This window comes from Anas platyrhynchos, chromosome 1 (assembly GCF_047663525.1).
Source record: "Anas platyrhynchos isolate ZD024472 breed Pekin duck chromosome 1, IASCAAS_PekinDuck_T2T, whole genome shotgun sequence".
NCBI classification, from domain to species: domain Eukaryota; kingdom Metazoa; phylum Chordata; class Aves; order Anseriformes; family Anatidae; genus Anas; species Anas platyrhynchos.
The window spans coordinates 15,569,429-15,590,553 of NC_092587.1; the positions used below are offsets into that span (position 1 = coordinate 15,569,429).

Below are 21,125 nucleotides of genomic sequence, written 5' to 3' on the forward strand. Positions count from 1 at the left end.
AGAGGGTGGATATAGACCAGCTCAAAGCAAAGTATTGTTTTCCTTCAAATCCATTTTTTACTTATTTTTAATTTAGTATTCACTGGCAACCAGGGTACGTTCCTTTGTGTTGTCTAGTGGTGCAGGGCAGTTCAAGCTGTGCAGGGGAGCTTTGCTCTCGTTTGGAGCTGAAAACCAGAGCACTGGTGCACGGGGACAGGGTGAGCCCTGATTCTTCTTGACCTTCAGCCGTGAAACAAGGAGTCAGATAAACAGACTTCAGTTCTGTGAGAGTGCTCCCACCCCCGTGCTGAAAACAAACCCATAATTTTTACGTAGTGCTTTAAATAGAAGTTGGACGTTTCTATTCCTTAAAATAGCGTGGAAGTGAATCAAAGCAGCCTCTGTTCTGGATGTTCTTCCAGTGTGGACACATCCGTGCCTATCCCACTAACCAGGGCTTGATGTGGCTCCGAGGACCGCAGCAGCACGACCCTTCCCCAGGCAGGACTCTGCATGAAGCTGAGCAGTACCCGATGGTGGGAAGAGGCAGGTGACCTCTGTGCCTGCTCCCTTGGTCAGCATGGCCCCAAAAATGCAGCTCTAGGATGGTCTCCGGTGCTTTGGAGATGCTGCCCTTGCACCAGAGAAATGGGGGCAAAATCATCCCTTTCCAAACAAAACAAGTTCAAATCATCTCCTCCCCGTATCTCCTCTGGATTTGTGGTAGTGTCTCTACCAGCTCTCCTGCTACCACACCCGTGTCCTTCTGAAATATCTCTGCATGTCCTGGGAGTCAAAAATATGCTGGTGAAACTCTGTACTGTAACCACTAACTAAAACCTCACATTGATCTTTTGATGTGCGGTGGCTTTCTCAGCCCTTTGTTCTTCTCTGGAAAAATGATATTAGACATCACTCTGTGATAAGCTGGGTTGCTTTTACTGTGATAATGTTTTGTGGGCAAATCACACAATCACAGAATATCCTGACTTGGAAGAGAGCCACAGGGATAACCGAGTCCAACTCCTGGCTCCACACAGGACCACCCCAAAACCAGACCATGTGTCTGAGAGCGCTGTCCAAACACTCCTTGAACTGTGGCATGCTCGGGGCTGTTCCCACTGCCCTGGGGAGCCCTTCCAGTGCCCAAGCAACAATTGGAAGCTGCAGTCCTCCAGCAGGTAGGTGAACCAGAGGTGTGTGCACACTGCCTTTTGGAGGGGAGCATTCTCAGTACAAACTCTGCCCTACCCTCTCCTTGCCTGGGTGGGCTTGGAGATCACTCAGTCTTCCTGCATCTCCTACTGAGTGTAGGGTAGTGTGACTCCTTGGTAGTTACATCAAAACACATGCAGGTTTTTTGAAACATCCCAGTTTTCCTGTGAGCCTCACGTTTGTTCTCACTGGCTTGCAAGTCACGGCGTGCAATGCTTGCTCTCACTGCCTCAGTAAAACTTTGAGGCATGTTTGCTTTTACCCAACACTGGAGAAATCCTGGTGCTCCTTTTCCTTTTTCTTCTGAGAGAATAGTCCCCTTGTGACAAATTTAGAATTGATATTTTAATATTATTTATTGGTACCTATAGTGGAAAAAAAGAAATGTGTTTCGGTGGACACTGAAGTGGCTCAGATCACTGCAAATGTCTGAGAAATGTCCCTTTGCTTAAATGTGCCCCTTTGGAATGGCAGCTCTGCTGGGGCTTGGACCCGCTCTTAATGGTTTCGTTTTACTGGTGTGATTGGAGCCGTGTTCCCTAGGGCCAGCTGTAAGCTGCTGCATCAGAAACACAGGTTAAAAAGGTGACATCTGTCAAAACTTAAAGTTTCACCTTAAAATTCTAAAACAGAGCTCAGCACAGGAGCAGGAGAACAAACAGATGATAGGATTTTCTGCACAATAACTATCATTTGGATATTATTCTTTATTTCAACTTGCTGAGGGTATGAAAGCAGCATGAAAACCTACCTACTGAAATTCACAAGGAAATCTCAGCATTCCTGTATCCTTTTGAAAAATAGGCCCCAGGTTTTGAAAGAGTTTAATAAAATCTTTATGATCTTGCTTTTTATCTGCTAGATCTGCAAAGCTGCAATGAGAAGGAGCAATGAGCATGCTCACATGCTTTTATCTTGTAAGACAAGCAAGCATTAATATACACAGTTATATACACGGTTAATTACGTATGATTTAGATTGATACATATATTGATTTTTTTTGAAGGAAGAAACATGCTTTACTGGGGAAGAGTTATCAAGTATCATCTTACACTCCACTGGGTTTTCAAGATTTTTTTTAAGAACTGCCCTTTAAAGTATTTTATATGTATAAGGAAACTTCCTATAAACATGGCATTTAGGCAATGCCATTCTGTCTCCTTTATGCTGAAAATGATCAGAGGGGTTTCCACTCAGTATAAGCTAAGCAGCTCTCAGGTTTCATGTTGTTCATAGTACATGAGGGACCTTGAAGTGTCTGTTACATAATATTAATTCTATTTTCCCTAAAAACAGAATCATGACATGAGAAGATACCTTTTGCCTGCTGTTCTGTGCAGCATTATCATACATCTTCTTTAATTCTGTTTTATCTATGAGCCTTTGTTCGGTGATTCAGTCCCAGCTGATGATACAGGACATCTGCACGTAAGGTTTCAAAATTACTTTTAAGACACATTTTAATGAAAGCAAGACCCACAGTATGTTCTCCTATTAACCAACAGGCAAAAAATATTTCAGCTGTCCAAACAATTGCATATAGATCCAGCTACTTGCTGCCAGTCTCACTGACCTTAGCAAAAACTGCTCTTGGAGGCATTCTCTGAAGTTTTTTGCAGAGGAAAGATCTTGTTAATGCTGGAAACCAGAATTAACAACAGTTAATTTCCAATTAATCTGGAAACTGTGTGGTGGATGTACGTGAAAAACAATCCGTGAATCTTTCTGGATGAAATTTGTTGCTACCACTGACAGCATTATGAAATAAATGAGAAAAGGTTCCTAATCCGGCTCTCCATAGAGTCTTTTTTGTGCAAAATAAACTGCCTCCATGCTGGTTTTGTATTGATGCTAATGATTATATCTGATGCGAGATTGTCAAGAGTCATACTTTGTTGTGAAGTACTTTATTATGTCTGAAACTCCAGAGTGGCTCAAATTTAATTCGCATAGGCTGTATGTGAATCCTCCAGAAATTGGAAGATTTGAAAACTGTCATGAACGTCAGCTTTTCATAATCTTTGGTTCTCATGATAAAAATACTTCTTAAGATCATAGCCCAAGAGATTGCTATCTGTTCTCCGTGTTTTTAATTGCAAATTATTACTAGTTCAGCCAGTGACAATACTTAAGCAGGTGGTTGGTTTGGATTTGCTGCTCCAGTGAGATCTAATCTGCAGTAGCAAAAACTTGGCTCTTCTCTTCTCTTCTCTTCTCTTCTCTTCTCTTCTCTTCTCTTCTCTTCTCTTCTCTTCTCTTCTCTTCTCTTCTCTTCTCTTCTCTTCTCTTCTCTTCTCTTCTCTTCTCTTCTCTTCTCTTCTCTTCTCTTCTCTTCTCTTCTCTTCTCTTCTCTTCTCTTCTCTTCTCTTCTCTTCTCTTCTCTTCTCTTCTCTTCTCTTCTCTTCTCTTCTCTTCTCTTCTCTTCTCTTCTCTTCTCTTCTCTTCTCTTCTCTTCTCTTCTCTTCTCTTCTCTTCTCTTCTCTTCTCTTCTCTTCTCTTCTCTTCTCTTCTCATCAGTAGTTTTTCAGATAAATCCCACAGATAAATCCCTTTTTCCCCTTTTAAGGAGAAGGTCTAAACTAAATACGCTATTAAGACAGTAAGGAAAAGAACAAGCGTGCAACAGATCGTATCCAAAAGTTCCCATTGAGACTTTCACTGAGCTCCAGAATTCTTTTTCCAGTTTTACTAAACTTCCTTTTTATTCCTTCCCTCCAGGAAGTGTCTCCCTGTGTTTAATTTGTTCAGAGTGCAAGGAATGGAAATCTATTTCCACTGTTAAAAACACTGATCTAGGGCGGGAAGGCGAATATTTCATCTGGAAACAAAGGACACAGGATAAGGGGGGAAAAAAAAAAAGGCAAAACCCTAACATCTTGAACATCTTGGCAGAAAAATTTGCCAAAAATGTAAGGCTTGAATTGTGCCATGTTGGAAACAAAATACAATATCAGTATGAGTGTTAATACACTAACAGCTGGAAAGATCAACTTGATAGTAGATTACTGATTAGGTTAGAGGGAACTCTGAGTCATCAGCTTTTCTTGTGCTTTTTTAATTAAAAAGTAAATAAATCACTCTCGAAACTGTCCTCACTGCAATTTTCTTCTAAGTGTTTTTCCTTGACTTGAACTAAAAGAAAAAAAGCTTTCCAATTCCAGACCGATAAACGCTCTGCGCTACCCTTCATTAGGTGATGAGAGTGTGGAGTGGGAAGATCTTCAGGCTGTTAAAATGCTTGGCTCCTTTCGATTGTGCCTGCGTAAGTCTAGGTACATCATCTTATCTTTCCTCATCTGCTTTCTCCAGCTGTGAGGATCATGTTCCCATTTCCTATGTAAAGCACTTCTGGAGCAGACTGTGAAAAGAAATAATTGCTAAAACCACACTGCAGGCTGTGGGTATGTCCAAGTCATCCTTAATGCCTTTGTTTCCAAGGTACTTATCAAGACAGAAGCAAAACATAATGTGACACTTGCTTTTCTTTGTCCCTACCCCAGTTTTCCTACCAAATAAACAGGAAAAAAAAACATCTCGCTGCCCTCATCCACAGGTTTTGATAGTACCAGGCTCTGGTCCAGCCCCTGGGTCATCGCCTCTCTTTGGTCATCGTGAGCACTTCTCTCAGCTCCCATTGGCATCATGTAAATGGTGCTGTTACCTGCTTTGCCATGCTTTCTCCAGTTTGAACAGACTTCATTACAGTGGGATCTGTTTTTTATAAAGAACATGTAATACAGAGCCAAAATGAACTTTTTTTTTTTTGCTTCCCAACTTTCGACTGCCTCTCATCCTATTCAAAGGCATTCTTAACTGCTGCTTTCTTTGTGCCAGTACTCAGTCACATAGATTTTCCATCACCAGAGCTTTATGTCAAAGAATGTATTATCAAGGGAAAGATGTTATTTTTTTATTCCTTTTACAAATAGAAGCAAATTGCTTTGTTTTCATGATTCCCAGAAGACTAACACAACTTCTTGTCAAAACAAAAAGAAAAAAAAAACTTTGTTCTGAGTGTTTCTGTATGGATTAAAAAGATAATTTAGAGGGACCATTTATTTGAAATCTATGTTTCCTGAGCAAGGGAAAAACCTCTTTCAATTCAAATAGGCATGGAAAAACTCCTTGCATTCCGTAACTTTAGAACCAAAAAGATTGTGTCTAATATACTTTTATTTTCTATTAGAGCAGGCTCTGTTGTTATACCATTGGGTGTTTTCACTGTGGAAAACCTAAAAATCCTAAGAATCAGAATTTCAGAATCCTAAGAATCAAGAATTTCTCATTCTTGTCTGATGGGTGACTGACATAAAAAAAGACTCAAGCAAGCAACCTTTTGAGCTTTCTCAAAGGAACAGAGAACTGTATGGACTAGGAAGCTTCCTCTAGTGCTGCAAGTTATTCTTCTGATGCTAGTAGAAATGTAAAATAGTGGGGAAGAGCTTGGTTTGTAGGTACAATTACTTTTTATCTGTTCAGGATAAATAATGCAGTTTTGATCTCAAAACTATGTAAGCTATTTCCTAATTTGGTCAATTTTACAAGAGGGGAAAATAAATGAAGTTGATACTTTTAGAAATAATAATAGGCTAGTGAAGGGGAAGAGTTTTTGCTTTAGTATATCACATTTGTGATAACTCTGGGTCTTAAGCAGAGGAATGTTTTCCTGCTGATGCAGAGACAGCAGGGCTGGAAGCTGCCTTTCTGTAAGGAAAGGCCAAACAAGAGGAGTGGTTCCTGCATCAGTGGTCTGCTATCCACATCACCAGCCTGAAGTCTTCCGTTTCTGTCTGTAGACCAGTTCTTTGAAGGCGTGTCTGGATGGAAGAGAAGGTATCGATTAATTTTAGGATGAGAATGGGTTTGCAAAACTAATTTGTAGCGTGAGCTTAACTGATGCTAAACTGGTGAGTGGCTCTTGGTGCTTGGTAAGCCTGCTTTTTCGGAAACACTCCTCTACAGCAGGAACACAAAATGCTGGCAGGAGCCCTAGGTAGCTTTAAGCTGTTGCTACAAGCTGTCACCTCGATTGCTTGGCAAAAGGGTGTTCAAACCTGTAAATGGCTTTGGCACAGCCCAGTCTCTCGTCATAGTTTCCTGGATGGGGAATTTTGCCAAGTACTGCACTAATAAGTTGAGGGGCTGGGGCATCACAAGGTTTCCAGGCACCAGATGCCTGCTCGCATTTGCTGGGGGATTTTTAGGTTGGCTTTATGTCTATCTACTGTATTTTTTTTCCCCTGGAATTATATGTAGCATATTTTCAGGAGGAGATGCTGAGAAATCATTAGTATCCATTCTTCTACTTTTATCTTTCATTATTAAAAATCCTTTTAGAACTAGGACTTGTTGGTTTTGTTGTTTTTGACAAGTCTCTAGATGATGTAGTTGGCCGTGGATCATACCCAAACTCCTATGGTTTCCACACTATCCCTTTTCCTCACAGATGAAAACCAGAAAGCCTTCCCCAGTGATTCAGAACGTCTGAACCAAGCTTACTTACAGGTTATACCTAACAACAAGAAGACCAGCTAAAATATAAGGAGCTGGTGTTAAAAGCTTCAGGTAACTAACACAGTGTAACATTTGGAAAGCATTGCTCACCTTCTGAGTGCATAATAATTTGATGAGAACAGCTTCTCCCCATCTTGGTTTATCCCAGCGTAAGCAAAGAGGTCATTCTTGGGTTTTTGGTTTGTTTTGTTGTTTTGAATGCAAAACCAAACTCCCCAATCTTACTGTTGTTTTTTTCCCCCCCTTTTTCTTACAAGGATGAATGTCTGGTTAACTAGAAAGTTTAGATCAAGCTCAGAAAAAGCCAGTTTGAACACAGCAGTCGTTCATGCAGTTTCACCTCCTACAACAGCAGTATCCCAATTTTCCCATTACTCGCTATCAGTTGCTGCCATTTTGCACTTTCACTAGAGAAAAAAAAAAGCTTCATCTGGCTTTTACTAGAGCATATTTTGCAGATAAAGTAATTATCTGAAGGCACAGTACAAAAAAGCAAATCTAGTCTCATTAAATTAATGATGACTTTAGTAGGTCTCATCCTTTTGACTTCATTTTTATTTGTAGTGTAGAAGGAGAAAAACAAACACCTCAGTGGTTTCTCAAATTCAAGCTCAGGAATGTTCCTGAATCTCCTAGCTAAGGAGAAGACAACAGCTTGAAGGCAGAAGTATCATGAACAAAAAATACTGACTTTTGGAGATGAAGATCTATTTTTCCACTGTAAAAATTGCCAAATGTTTTTTGTTGTTGTTGTTACTCCATTTTTTAATTTCTCTATTTTGTTGCTTTGTGCTATTTTAGGCTATTGTAATAAGTAAGAGGAAATATAACAGTTATCAGAAACTATTGAAGTACAGTTTTTTGAACTATAGTTTTAGTTTTCAAAAGACGTATTTTCAGTAGAAAAATGTGTTTCATTCTGAAAACTTCTTTTTTCATCCTTCAGTTTAGAAGCATCCTCTATTGGGCACAACCATGATATGCCTACAGTTGCTTAGTTTCAAGATGGTTGAAGTAAATGAGCACAACACAAGATGGATGGAGGGATTGAAGACAGGAAAATGCAAAAATAGTTTAGATAGTTTTAAGGCCAGGTATTTTTAAGAAAAAATTTCAAACCTTTCTATTTCAAAAAACAGACACTTTATAGTCCAAGCCCTTTGATTTTTTAGCTGAGTTTGAAAAGCGCCTTTAATATAATGATTTCTTTTATGTCTTTCAGTCAGTTTATTGGTTTGTAGACCTGAATTTTATGAAAGAAAACCCTTTAATTTTGTGTATGCCTATTCATATGTGCAGTTGCTGTGATACAGATTAGCACTGAAACTTTTTAATCTCTGACATAAACCAATACAATGTTTTTAGCATCATGGTTCTGATGCAGTTAGTCAGAAATCTGATTTAAAAAAAAAGCCACAAATACTTAGTGAATTTAGGTGACTGGATGCTGGAAAGGTCTAGGCAGGCTTGAATACATGGTCTCACTCTTTTCTGCAGTGACCCACTTCAGCCATACAAACCCATTTTTGCAATTAAGTTTTGCGGAGAGTTCATGACTCCCTCCGAGTTGCAAGCCATTGTCTGGGAACAGCTGCTTTAATTTCGAGCTATTCATTTCAATGCCTTCTTTCTAATTGTTTTGTACAATGCCTTATTGTGAATAGAGTTTCATGTAACTTTCATTGAATAGCTGATGGATCGGGAATTGTTAAAAACCTTGCATCAGTTCCTTGTGAAACTTCTGCCTCCTTTCCTACCAACCCCTGCTGTAGAGTTCCAGCTCATTCAACAAGCCTCATTGTTGGGTCAAGATTTAGGTGAGCTGTGTAAGGTCTTCTAAAGATAAAGACAGTTTTTAAGCTTGATTACGGACTTTATAGGAAGTTTATGAAAAACAGATGATGTCTCATAGGCATTCACCAGCCAGGGTTCATGACATACGCTACAGAATCCATTGTGGACCAGGATTTTTAAGCCCAAAGCTTTCATGCTCAAGTGGGATGCAGAGCATGGAAAGCTGATGGCTGATATTAGTGAATTATGCTTGAGAGATGCATTTATTAGCATTTTTTTTCTGTGTAAAGCTTGTAGTGGAAGAGAAATCTGAGAGTATGTGTGAGCTGTGGACGGTTCCTAGCTAGCAGCAAATGTTTTGTTGTGCTGCTACCAAGGAAATGCCACTTTGACTCCCGAACCCTTTGATATAGTTGTTTGCACAGCCGTGCCATGCATCTTGCATGAGAATATCTTACCTAGCTTGAGGTTGGCTCTGTTTATCAGTAACTTGATTTCACTCACAGAGATGTTTTGGAGGTCATGCTGCACCTATACAGCAGGATCTGTCCGAAATCAAAACTCATTGTGTGTAATTTGTTCTTTGCTAACAGACCAGTAATGGTTTTTATTTTGAATCAATACATGTAATATTTTCTGTATGTTCAGGGAGGACTTCAATGAAAATGTAAAAGTGTAGCCATAAAATACATGTATAGATCCTCTTCACCTCCAGTTACAACTTGTGTTAAGCTTTTTTTTTATTATTTTGATGGCAACTATTTTGCCTTGTGTGTATTGTCATCTAGTTAGGTGTTCTGGGTATGTATATCAGGTGTGAGAAGATGTATAAAACTTAGAACATATTCTTGTGAACTGTTCTGACCCAAACAACAAACTAAGCAGAAAGAAATGCAAGTAAGTAGTAGAGACAAAAAAATTATTTTTGCCTGGTTTTGTATAGTTTTCTGTATTAATTTTTTTAAGGATACTTTAAAAATGTAAAAGTTGCAGAGAAGAAAACTTTCTCTGTTTGCCACAGATGTTTGGCTTTCTCTTCAGTAACAAAGTGTTTTCTGACTTTTGAGTCAGGCCAATGCTACCAAAGGTATGGATCAAGTTTAATTATTTTATGCTCCCTCTACTGGCCTTACAGCTGTGCAGCATAGACCTCGCCCACACCTTAAAAATACCCAAACTTGCAACAGTTTTTTGGAAATTGAGAGAACATTGGTGGGAATCAGGAGAACATTTTTATCAGTGTGATTCAGCTTTGAGCAGTACGTAATGGCATTTCTGAAGTAACCCTTCAGTTAACAGTGGGAACTTTTAAAAAAGGAGCAAAAATGATATTTTGTGATAACTTTGAGTACATTCAGTTACAGCAGATGTGCAATCTGTTGGCACGATAGGAGAGCTGTGCATCTACCACCAGTTACACTGTATGTTGTGTCCAAAAATTGTTTCATTTTTTTGCTTGAGCTTCATGAAAATCATCTTACGTAGTACAACATGGAAAAGCAGAACTGAACTGAAAAAGTTGTTCAAAAATAAGTGAAATAGCCCAAACTTGTTTGAAGCTAAGGTGCAAAACCTGTTGTGCCTGGGAACGTTGTCTTGATAGAGATCACTTAAGAACTATTACGTATTCTTTTTTGTTTTGTTTTGTTTTGTTTGTTTGTTTTTGAAGCTGGACCTGTGATCTGCAGAATGCTAACATACCCTCCAACTCGAAGAGCCTTAATTGTGGGTTGTGGTCTGCAGATGTTTCAACAACTGTCAGGGATTAACACCGTCATGTATGTATTTACTGCTTGCTTCTCTTTTAAAAATACTTTTAAAATATTTTTTTAAAAGTCAATTAGACCAATAGCAGTTGTAGATGGGCTTCTGGACAAATTTTGAAATGTGAAAAATTGAGTGTGAGAGCTGGAATGCTGGTTTTAAATCTGGATATTGGTATATTTGGTATCTCAGAAAATTGGTACAAGAAGATGCCTGTGTAAGGATAAACATTTATATAGAGATGACAGTGCAAACTACTGAGTGACATTATTATATTTTAGGCTTTACAGTTAAAGCTATGCAAGTGTAGATAAGAAAGTTCTCTTATGGCTTGAATTTGTGTGCAAATAGATCAAAATACTATGAGGGCTAGACTGTTGACCATGTAAATAGGATGGAAAATTACTGTGAAGTGCTAAAGGAGGTAAGATGCTGAGGCAAGAAGCATTTGCCATTATTCTATGTTCTATTACGTGTACGAAGACTCAGCAAATGTAGAGGTGAAGAAGAATATATTGGGTTTTCTGATAAGCTGTCAGCTCACATGAGGAGTCGCTTTTGATAAATGCAGTGCACAAGACCTAGTTTAAGATGAAATTACTGCTGAGCTATCCTGCAAAAGTAGCCATAACAAATGATTTCCATATTGGTTTAAGAGCAAGTGTAAAATATATTGCAGTAACATCTTATGGAGAGAACTACAGCTAAATGAGGAAGATAGTTAGGAAACAGTTATAACGAACAGGTAAAATAATAAAGCTTTTAGTGGTATCAAGAGCTACCATATTAACTATTAGAGTAAATATCTACCATCTATCATAAGGGGAAAAAAATACAGCATTGTTAAACTGCAAATAAGGGAAATCTGTAACACACTTTATAAAGAGGGACTTTATACAGTAGAAATTGTAACCCAAAGTGGAAAACAGGAGAATGAATAGCTGCTAAGTTAAATGTGAAAAACAGAGGACAGGCACGGAAGGAGCTTTGAGGACATCTTCAAGCTCGTCAGAACCAAGAGACCCAAGAGGGTTTCAAGATCCAGTATGGATCAAGGCTCTGTGAGAACAGTAGCAGAAGATAAATCTGCAGAAGCCAATCTTAAAAGACTCCTTTTGCATCTGTGTCAGTTATGGAAGGTATATCAAAGTTCCCACACTGGAGCTTACACGCTGGAGCTTGCAGAAGGTCTGCTTCAAATTGAAGTGTCAGGGGAAGAAATTTTAGAATAAGCTGATTAAAATGAATTATAACAAATTGCCTGGACTAATCAGCCTACACCCAACAAGTCTGGACTACTTCAAATACATAGTCAAAAAGAATTTGGAAATGTAGCTTACTCTGAAGAAAGTTTTATTTCTGTCCATATCAAAATTAAAACTGTATTAAAATCAAAGGAGAAGATGTGTTTGTAAATATGAAAAAAAAAGTACATAGGGAAAGTAAAATAATAAAGAAGAGCCAACACGGTTGCTGTAGATTGACTATAACTTGCAAGTCTGTTGGATAGGAGTTACCAGAGTTTATTGAAGAAACCAGGTGGTCAAAAAAGTAAGAGAAAAGTCTTGGTTTAAGAAACAAAGCTAAGAAATAAAGGATAAGAATGAAATATCAGTTATCACAATGAAGGAAATTCAGGAGTAGGATCCTGCAGGGATCTATGTGGAAGTCTTTACTATTCAGCATTTTTAAGTCAGTGAAAGGGGCTAAACAGCAAAAATCAGCTTGTACTCATACACTATTCAGAAGATTAAAATCCCCAAATCTGTGAAAATGAACAGCTGTGGGAAGATGATACAAAATAGCAGATTAATAAAATGGCAAAAGCATTAACTTTTTAATACTATTCAATAATGCTTACAGGAGGGGGCTGGCTAGAGATCTTGAAGCTGAATATAGCTCTGTACAAACACCACAATGATATCCATGACCAGGCTGGAACAGTGCAAACAGTTATCAATGTCGTTTTTTAAAATATTGATAAACCAGGTTGTATGTGGAGAGAGAGATCCAGCATTTGAACAGGATGGTTAGAACTCTGCAGCTTGGAAGAGAAGTAAGCTCAGAAGAAACGCGTGATATATAAAACTGCTAATGTTGTGCAGAAGTTGGGGAGGGTATGGTTATTCATTATTTCTTATAACATAGTTTTGTTGACTCCTGGTTCTTACCAGCAGTTGGTTTAAAATAAACAGAAGGAACCATTTTTTCATGCAGCGCATAATTATATAGTGGAACTCATTGCCACAGGATGTTACAGATGCCAAAAGTAAAAATAAGTTTACAAGGTAATTGGGGAACCTGATATAATAAACATTGTTAAAGTATTAGTAAACATGATGTGGATGCAACCTCTGGCCAAGGACAGTCCTTGTCCTGTTTTGGTTCTTACTACTTTAGGGATCTTTATTAGGCTAGAACCAAAAATTGACAGTTCACAAGTCTTATGACACCAGTAGGTTGACTCTGCTTATTTTTACCTTCATGTGTTGTAAAATCTCAAACTACTTTCTCTGTAGGAGGTTCTACAAATAGTTTGGAATTGACCTAATTCGCTCTCGAATGTGTAGGAGGACAGAATTGCAATTATAAAACATAGCTGAATCTTAACTTCAAAATAAGAAAATGCCTATAATAAACACGTGAAGGCACTGTTGTTAAAGGGCTGCCTTGTAAACCATTTCAATTATCCAGTATTTTTCAATAATCCAATATAAGTACATTTTTGGTTATCAGGTATGCAAGATGAACGTTCTCCTATGAAAGGAGATTTTTCAAATATAAGTAATCTGCTGTCTATTGATGGTTTGCTTGCATAGAAGTTGATGATTGTTTTTTAACACAGTAATTAAGTGGTACCTTACGGAACTGTCAGGTTGCATTAACTCTCTAAGCACTGTTTTCCTCACCATAACATTTGGTTCTGTCATTCTGGAATTGCTGTTTCGTAGCAGCAGGAAAATGGATGTTGTAGGGTTGTGTGGATGTCACTGGTTTTGCAAACTCACTTACCAAAATGTGTTGATCACCAAAATTGTTTGGATGGTTATTGTTCACTTTGGTGCTACTGAGAATCCTATTTTCTTCTATACCCCTTTGTAGGCAGCAAGAGAAGGGGCAGATAACTCTGACTTGTTTTTGGCAACCTTTCCCTTGCAGAGAATTTAGCAGCCTCCACTTTTCCCCTTTGCCTTTACAAATTTCCATAGGACTCTTCTGCACTGTGACCAGTTAAGCTGGCAGTGTCTGTAATGGGCCCCAGGTTGCTCTGATCTTTTGACTTGGGGCATTCCATTACTTCTGATGCAGAAGAATTCATTAAATCTTGTATTTTAATATAAGAAGGAAAGGCCAGAGGAATGGTTTGTGTGGGTCTGGAAAATTCAATTAAAAAAAATAATAAATCACAAAGCAGGACAGAGAAATGAAAATAGAAGGAAGAAAGCAGTTGTAGAATAATTTAATACTTCCCCAAATTGCACATGCTTTACTGAATAGCTCTTCTATTTAAGAAATCACAAATTTTAATTTAAAAACTGTGGGTGCTAGAGGCAGGGAGTTATATAGAGAAATTTTGCAGGGGTCTAAAAATAGTCACCAACTGTTCCCAGGAGTAGAAGAGATCCTAAAAAGCAGTGGAAAAACAAAGAAAAAAACCCACAAACTAAAACACATGGAGTCAACAACAAAAATCTACAGTTTCGGTACTTAAGGGTTAATTTTCTGGTTAAAAATTGGGTACAAGTAGTGGACCCAGTGAAAGCAACGAAGTCCATGTGTAGCTGGATGTCCCTTGAGAATGGTGAAAGGAAGAACTGCGGTAAGAATTCTTGAGGTCTGTGCTCTTGCCATGCTGTTTTGCAATAAAATGATTTAGATTTTGCACAGAAAAAGTTTCATATTGTATCAGCCCTGTATGTGCACGAGATCCAACCGTGAGGAGCCGTGGTGCTGAACGAGATGTTATTGAAATGGTGAGGACTGCGTGCAGAGCAACCTCTGCATCAAGGGGGTGGATCTAAAACGGAAGCAAAATGTAAAAATAGGCTAAGGAGCGTGTGTCTCTCATGGGAACAAATTCTAGCATGATAAATTTAGTCAATAAAAGAATAAAGCACAGTGACCTATTGATTTGATTCTATTTTATTTTATTTTTTTTCCCCTAAGAACAAGGATACCACTGCTGTTAGAAGGCCTGATGTAGAAGAAAAGTTTGCTTTTAGTCCTGGCTTTTGCCAGTTTAACTGACCTGTAAGAGATAAAGTCACACAATTTTAGACAAGCATCTCTAACACTGCTGCAAGCAGGTCTGAAATGGTTTAACTTTTCCCTTCCCTTATCATTTTGGTATTTTCTCATCTTGAAAACAGAAGCTCACTCTTTCACGCCTAGATTGACAAATCTGCCTGTATACTGGAAAGGGCTCTGGGAAGGAAGTTATGGTCCAGGATAGCAAGTTAGCTTTTTAATAGGAACATATCCAAGAATTGTGTTGAAACGGTGGTAGGCAGGTGTTTTCAAGCCCACTGTGATCTGTAGTTAAAACATTGGAGAAGAGGATCATTTTATGGTAAAACTGCAAGCTCAAATTTCCCATTAGTTCCATCTTAAAAATAATAATAATTTAAAAAAAAGGCAGAAAATCACATTTTTGGAGTGGGAAAGAAAGGGGGCTTGAAGGATCTGGCTATTTCAGGTTGTCTGGTGAAAACCATCAATAGAGTACATGAGTGTTTCAGCTATATTCTCAAATCCCAGCAGGACTGTGACTTCTGAAAACATTTCTGATACTGTACAGCTTTATTGCAGTCAAGAAAAAAAATCATGGGCAGGAAAGCTTTTTGGAAAAATCCTGAGTGATCTTGAATGCTAAGTGGTAATTTAGCCATAATTGGAGACAGTTCAGTATTGTCTTGTCAGAACGGCATGTAGGTATTGTTGCCTGTGCTGGAGTTAGTGCTGCTCTTTTTGGGGCTGACCGATGTGCTTTCACGCAGGCTGCCCGTGCCCTCAAGACTCTCCGTCTGAGATAAGAGACAGCTGGATCATCTTAATTAATTCTGTTCTCACCAAACTTAAAGAAAAGTGGACTTGATGAAAGCCAAACAAAATAATTTGTTCTGCAGTTGAGTCAGTAAGCTTGATGTGATGTTAATTTAGTCATTTGCTATTATCTTTTCACATTGCGTTAGAAAAGCTTTCTGTAACAGGAACGTGGTATAATGTATTGACGGGGAGAGTTTATGGCCTTCAGCATTTTTATTAACATTTAAGTTCGTGTTTTTGCTGGTGTATGTGATCTGTTTTTCCTAGTTAATAAAATTATTATTTTTTATTAAGATATCCTTGCATCTCCTAAAAGTTAAGTGAATCCACATGTAAAATTTATTCATGTCTGGATTTGGTCCACAGATGCTTTTGAGCTTTACCAGGCTTTCTTTTTTTCCCCCTAATCTGTGCAAGCAAACAAAAGAACATCAACAACAACAAAAAAAGAGATGTTTAAAAAAAAAAAAAAAAGCAACTTTCTCCAGCTGGCAAGAAATAGGGAGTGGAAGAAAATGCTACATGGAGAAGGGAAAAAGCTCAGAGTAATGAGAGGAGAAGAAGCTGGAGAAAAGAAAGGAGAAGACAAAAGAGGACAAGAGGAGGTTATATAACAAGCGGAAATTGAAGGTTTGAAGATACGTTAAGAATATTAAAAACAATTAACATGAGAAGTGAATGAATACCATACTGAATGTAAATGAGGGAGTGAGAGAAAAGGAGTGAGACTGGAAAGAAGCCAGGATACTTCTGAATCGTAATGGATGCTAGTGAGGAGTTTAATGGTGTCAAAGAACATTTCCCAGCAGTTTTAATAGTCAGGTTTATTGTGCAGCAATTACAAGCTGAGACCTGCAAGGAGCTGTAAACCTCAGCCCCTGGTAGCTGCAGTGAGCCCCAGGCACCAGTCACCTCTGCCTAGCATCACGCCCCAGCAGGAGCTTGCTCCCTGTGCTGCTGCCCCTGGGGACGGCTGCCTGGACACAGCAATGTGATTTAACCCTCAGAGGGATTGGGAAAGTCAAAACTGAGTAACTCTGCTTCGGATTCCAGTTCTTAAACTTCTTTTTTAAAAATAAAATACTGATTAGGTAGCATAGGACAGAGGCTCCAGATAAACCCTTGGTATTTTGGTTGGAGATCACTGAAAAGTGTCTTGTCAAATGGTACTTATATAGGATGTCTCATGAATTACAGCAAAAGTAGTAGCAACCTGCTTTTCTCCTTCAACTTCAGCAACCATAGATAGATTTATAATCTAAAAAGTAAATTATTTATGAACTATACCAGACTTATAATTAATAAATTGGTTATTGAAAGGAGGCTTTGCCAGACCACTGACTCTTGATCTGTGCATTGGAAAGTTGTCGGCATCTGTAAATAGGTTGTGCTGGAAAAATATAACAGTGGGTCACATTTTTCTTGTGGTTTGTAGCTAAGCATTGATTTTAAGGTTGTATAAATTTCTTATTGTGTTCTCTGGTTGTGCATTTTAAAATGAAATCCAGAAAGTAGCATACTTAAGAAAGCTTTAAAAATGTTAAAATATTGTCCAAGTTGCACAGCATTTATTAAAGAACACTATATCTTTTATTGAGGTCTCCATTTAGATTTAAATTGGGTGACAGGAACGTTTAAGCAGATTGCCATGTAACCTTTTATTTTGTATGGCCAGTTGACCTCTTACACCCAACAGTGATCTAAATCTTACAGAAGAGAGGGGCAATTGCATTAATGTCTTTAAAACACAGACTTTGTAATGTTGTCAAGACATTTTTGAGAAGTTCTGGCAATTGACAAGTCTAGCTGTCTCTGACTCCAGGACAGTAAGCTGCTACTTGCTCAGTTTTTTACCTTTCAATATTATTTTGTGAATAATATTTCTCACTTATATCTTTCTCTTAAATGTAGCATTTTCCCCTTAGGCTTTAGAAGGTGTTTAATAAAAACAAAAGACAGCTTATGTTGCAGGCCCACTTGCTTTTTGGATAATAATCCGCTAAATATTTTATTGAGTTTTGATAAATACTTGCATTTATTTGTATTTTTGAGAAGCAACCCTTCATTTTACAGGGTTATCCTTTCTTCATATTGAAAGATGCTTTATATAGTACTGCATGCAAGCTCATAATTAAAAAAAACTTCAGTGGAGAAATGAGATGCATCTTTAGAAAATGACTGGTATAGTATCTAGCTGCTTCTCAGATAGTTTTGGGAAAAAACACGTTCAAGTCTAGCCTAGCACTCTAGAGAAGGTGACCGTCCTGTTATACCAAATGCCTCTGTTATACCTGCTATACAGAAATAATTAATTTATAACATGTCTTCAGAGGAAAAATTTTAGCTAATAAAGAAATTTCATATGGCTCAGTGTAAAATGTTCCAAATGAGTGTTTATGGAAGCAGCCTGTACCAGTTTTATAGTACTTGAAGGAAAATGAACCCCTAACTCTGGTGTTTTAAAAGGTTTGCACATTCAGCAACCACTTTTCCATAGCAATGTACCATTATCACAGCTGAGCTTGTTTCCTTTTAAATAAAGGAAGCAATAAATATATATATTAAATAAACATATACATATGTGTATATAAACATTAAGGAGGGAGCTTCAAACACCTGATACTCACCATCTTGTCCTTATCAGACACTGGATTCTTGCATTAAAAAACAACAACAACAACAAAACAGACTCTGTTACAAGTTTCTCCAAGCCCTGGAACTTAGATGTTTGTTTGTTTTTTTGTTGTTTTTTTTTTTTTTTTTCCTCCTTGAGCTTCTCCAGGAGAAGCCCCACCATCATTTCTCTGCCCCCTGCCCTGAAGTCATCACTGCTTCTGCCTTGTGAGGGGAGCAAACCTGACAGGAGGTGGCTGAAACACGCAGATGTGTTGGTGACAGGATGCCAACAGCTGTGCCCAGGAATTCAAAAACAAGCAAATAAACAACAAGCCAGCCAGCTAAGGAAAACTCCAGCAGGTCTAATAATAAAATTAACTCTTTCCTTAGAATCATAGAATCATAGAATATCCTGAGTTGGAAGGGACCCTTAAGGATCATCAAGTCCAACTCTTGACACCGCACAGGTCTACCCAAAAGTTCAGACCATGTGACTAAGCGCACAGTCCAATCTCTTCTTAAATTCAGTCAGGCTCGGTGCAGTGACCACTTCCCTGGGGAGCCTGTTCCAGTGTGCAGCCACTCCCTCTGTGAAGAACCCCTTCCTGATGTCAAGCCTAAACTTCCCCTGCCTCAGCTTAACCCCGTTCCCGCGGGTCCTGTCACTGGTGTTAATGGAGAAAAGGTCTCCTGCCTCTCGACACCCCCTTACGAGGAAGTTGTAGACTGCGATGAGGTCTCCCCTCAGCCTCCTCTTCTCCAGGCTGAACAGGCCCAGTGCCCTCAGCCGTTCCTCGTACGTCTTCCCCTCCAGGCCTTTCACCATCTTCGTAGCCCTCCTCTGGACACTCTCCAACAGTTTCATGTCCTTTTTATACTGTGGTGCCCAGAACTGCACACAGTACTCGAGGTGAGGCCGCACCAGCGCAGAGTAGAGCGGGACAATCACCTCCCTCGACCTACTAGCGATGCCGCGCTTGATGCACCCCAGGACACGGTTGGCCCTCCTGGCTGCCAGGGCACACTGCCGGCTCATATTCAACTTGCTGTCTACCACGACCCCCAGATCCCTCTCTTCTAGGCTGCTCTCCAGCGTCTCATCGCCCAGTCTGTACGTGCAGCCAGGGTTTCCCCGTCCCAGGTGCAGGACCCGGCACTTGCTCTTATTGAACTTCATGCGGTTGGCGATCGCCCAGCTCTCCAACCTATCCAGATCCCTCTGCAAGGCCTTTCCACCCTCATTCGAGTCCACAACTCCTCCAAGTTTGGTGTCATCAGCAAACTTGCTCAAAATACCTTCTATTCCTACATCCAGATCGTTTATAAAAATATTGAAAAGTACCGGCCCTAAAATGGAGCCTTGAGGGACCCCACTAGTGACCGCCCGCCAGCCTGACGCAGCCCCATTTACCATAACCCTTTGGGCCCTGCCCGTTAGCCAATTGCTCACCCATCGTATGATGTTTTTATTTAGCTGTATGCTGGACATTTTGTCCAGTAGGATCCTATGGGAAACCGTGTCAAAAGCCTTGCTGAAGTCCAAAAAAATCACATCAGCTGGTTTCCCTTGGTCCACCATACGGCTGATCTTATCATAAAAGGAAATCAGGTTAGTTAGGCAGGACCTACCCTTCACAAACCCATGCTGGCTGGGACCAATGACTGCTTTATCCCCCAGATGCGCCTCAATACATTCGAGAACCATCTTCTCCATGATTTAACCAGGCACTGATGTGAGACTGACAGGCCTGTAATTGCTAGGGTCTTCTTTCTGACCCTTCTTGAAAATCGGCACAACATTTGCCAGCTTCCAGTCTACCGGGACCTCTCCAGACTCCCAGGATCGTTGAAAAATAATTGAGAGAGGTTCCGCGATGACGTCCGCCAGCTCCTTCAGCACCCGGGGATGAATCCCATCCGGACCCATGGACTTGTAGGGATCCAGGTGGAGTAGCAAATCCCGCACACGTTCAGGGTCGGTTGGGAGTTTGTCATCCCCACCGTCCCGGTCCTCCAGCTCAGGGCACCCTGGGTCCCGAAGCCCATCATCGGCATTGAAGACAGAGGCAAAGAAGGCGTTAAGCGTCTCTGCTTTGCCTATGTCATTGTCTGTAAGGAGACCTTCCCTATCAAGGAGCGGCCCTATGTATTCTTTGGTTCTCCTTTTTCTATTCACATATCTAAAAAAACCCTTTTTATTTTCTCTCACAGACACAGCCAGCTTCAACTCTAGGTGTGCTTTAGCCACACGAATTTTCTTCCTACAAACACGAACAGCATCCCTGTATTCTTTCCATGACACCTGGCCCTCCTTCCAGTAGCGAAACACTCTCTGTTTCCGCCTAATCTCCATAAGAATGTTCCTGGTCAGCCACGCTGGCCTCCTGCCGCGCCTGCCTGACTTGCGGTATTTAGGAATTGCCTGATCTTGTGCTTCTAGGAGGCATCACTTAAAGAATGACCATTCTTTAAGTGACCATTCTTTTTGGGTTATTTGGGCAGCACCCTGCACGGGGCTGCGAGGCTCCCTCTCAGGTGGGAGCCTTTCGCCGCTCGTGCTACTTCGTGTGCGTTTCGTGTTTTCCTTCCTTTTGAAATAGGAAAGAAAAACTGCACCTTTAAGCCATTAAAAGGAAGAAAAAAGATGCAAAACAAACCAGCAAATCGTGATGGAGCTGTTAACTAGATGAAAGCTGTAAGATGTTCGTCTCATTTAAGAAGCCGCTTGCTTTGCCAATTTAACTAGCCAAGGCTTTTGGGAGATGGCTTTTAAGGATGCGTCCTTGTCCTAAGTCTTGGAGATCAAAGAATGAGTAATTCAGACATATGAATTTTCAAGGGACATGTACCGGAGAGATCAGGGAAGTAGTTCGAGATGTTATATAATGGGCATAATGGGATGAAATTAAGAAAAGTAAAATCTGGAATGATTATCAGAACATGCTTTAGTTCTTGGAGATATTACACTGAGAGTGTCTCTTAGGCAAAGTAGGAAACATTCATCATTTCTGACTGCTTGAACTGGTACATTCTCTATTGTATTTGAAATAACATTTTCTTTTTTGGTGTTTGAATTAGCAGCTCTGTAATAGAAGGTAAATGCAAGTTCATGTTTAACAAAAGTTTCCTTTATCATAAACTTTTACAACCTCTCCCAATAATTCTCTTAAGCTCTACATGTATTATAAAAACAA

General features: G+C 39.6%; 1 protein-coding gene across 1 annotated transcript in view; it reads left to right on the plus strand.

Moving 5' to 3' along the window:
- Positions 1 to 21,125, plus strand: part of SLC2A13 (solute carrier family 2 member 13) — a 157,033-nt gene that overhangs the window by 59,250 nt on the left and 76,658 nt on the right. Inside the window, exon 4 of the mRNA XM_027458948.3 lies at positions 10,175 to 10,283. Coding sequence (XP_027314749.1) covers positions 10,175 to 10,283 — 109 coding nt within the window. The remainder of the gene's footprint in view (positions 1 to 10,174; positions 10,284 to 21,125) is intronic.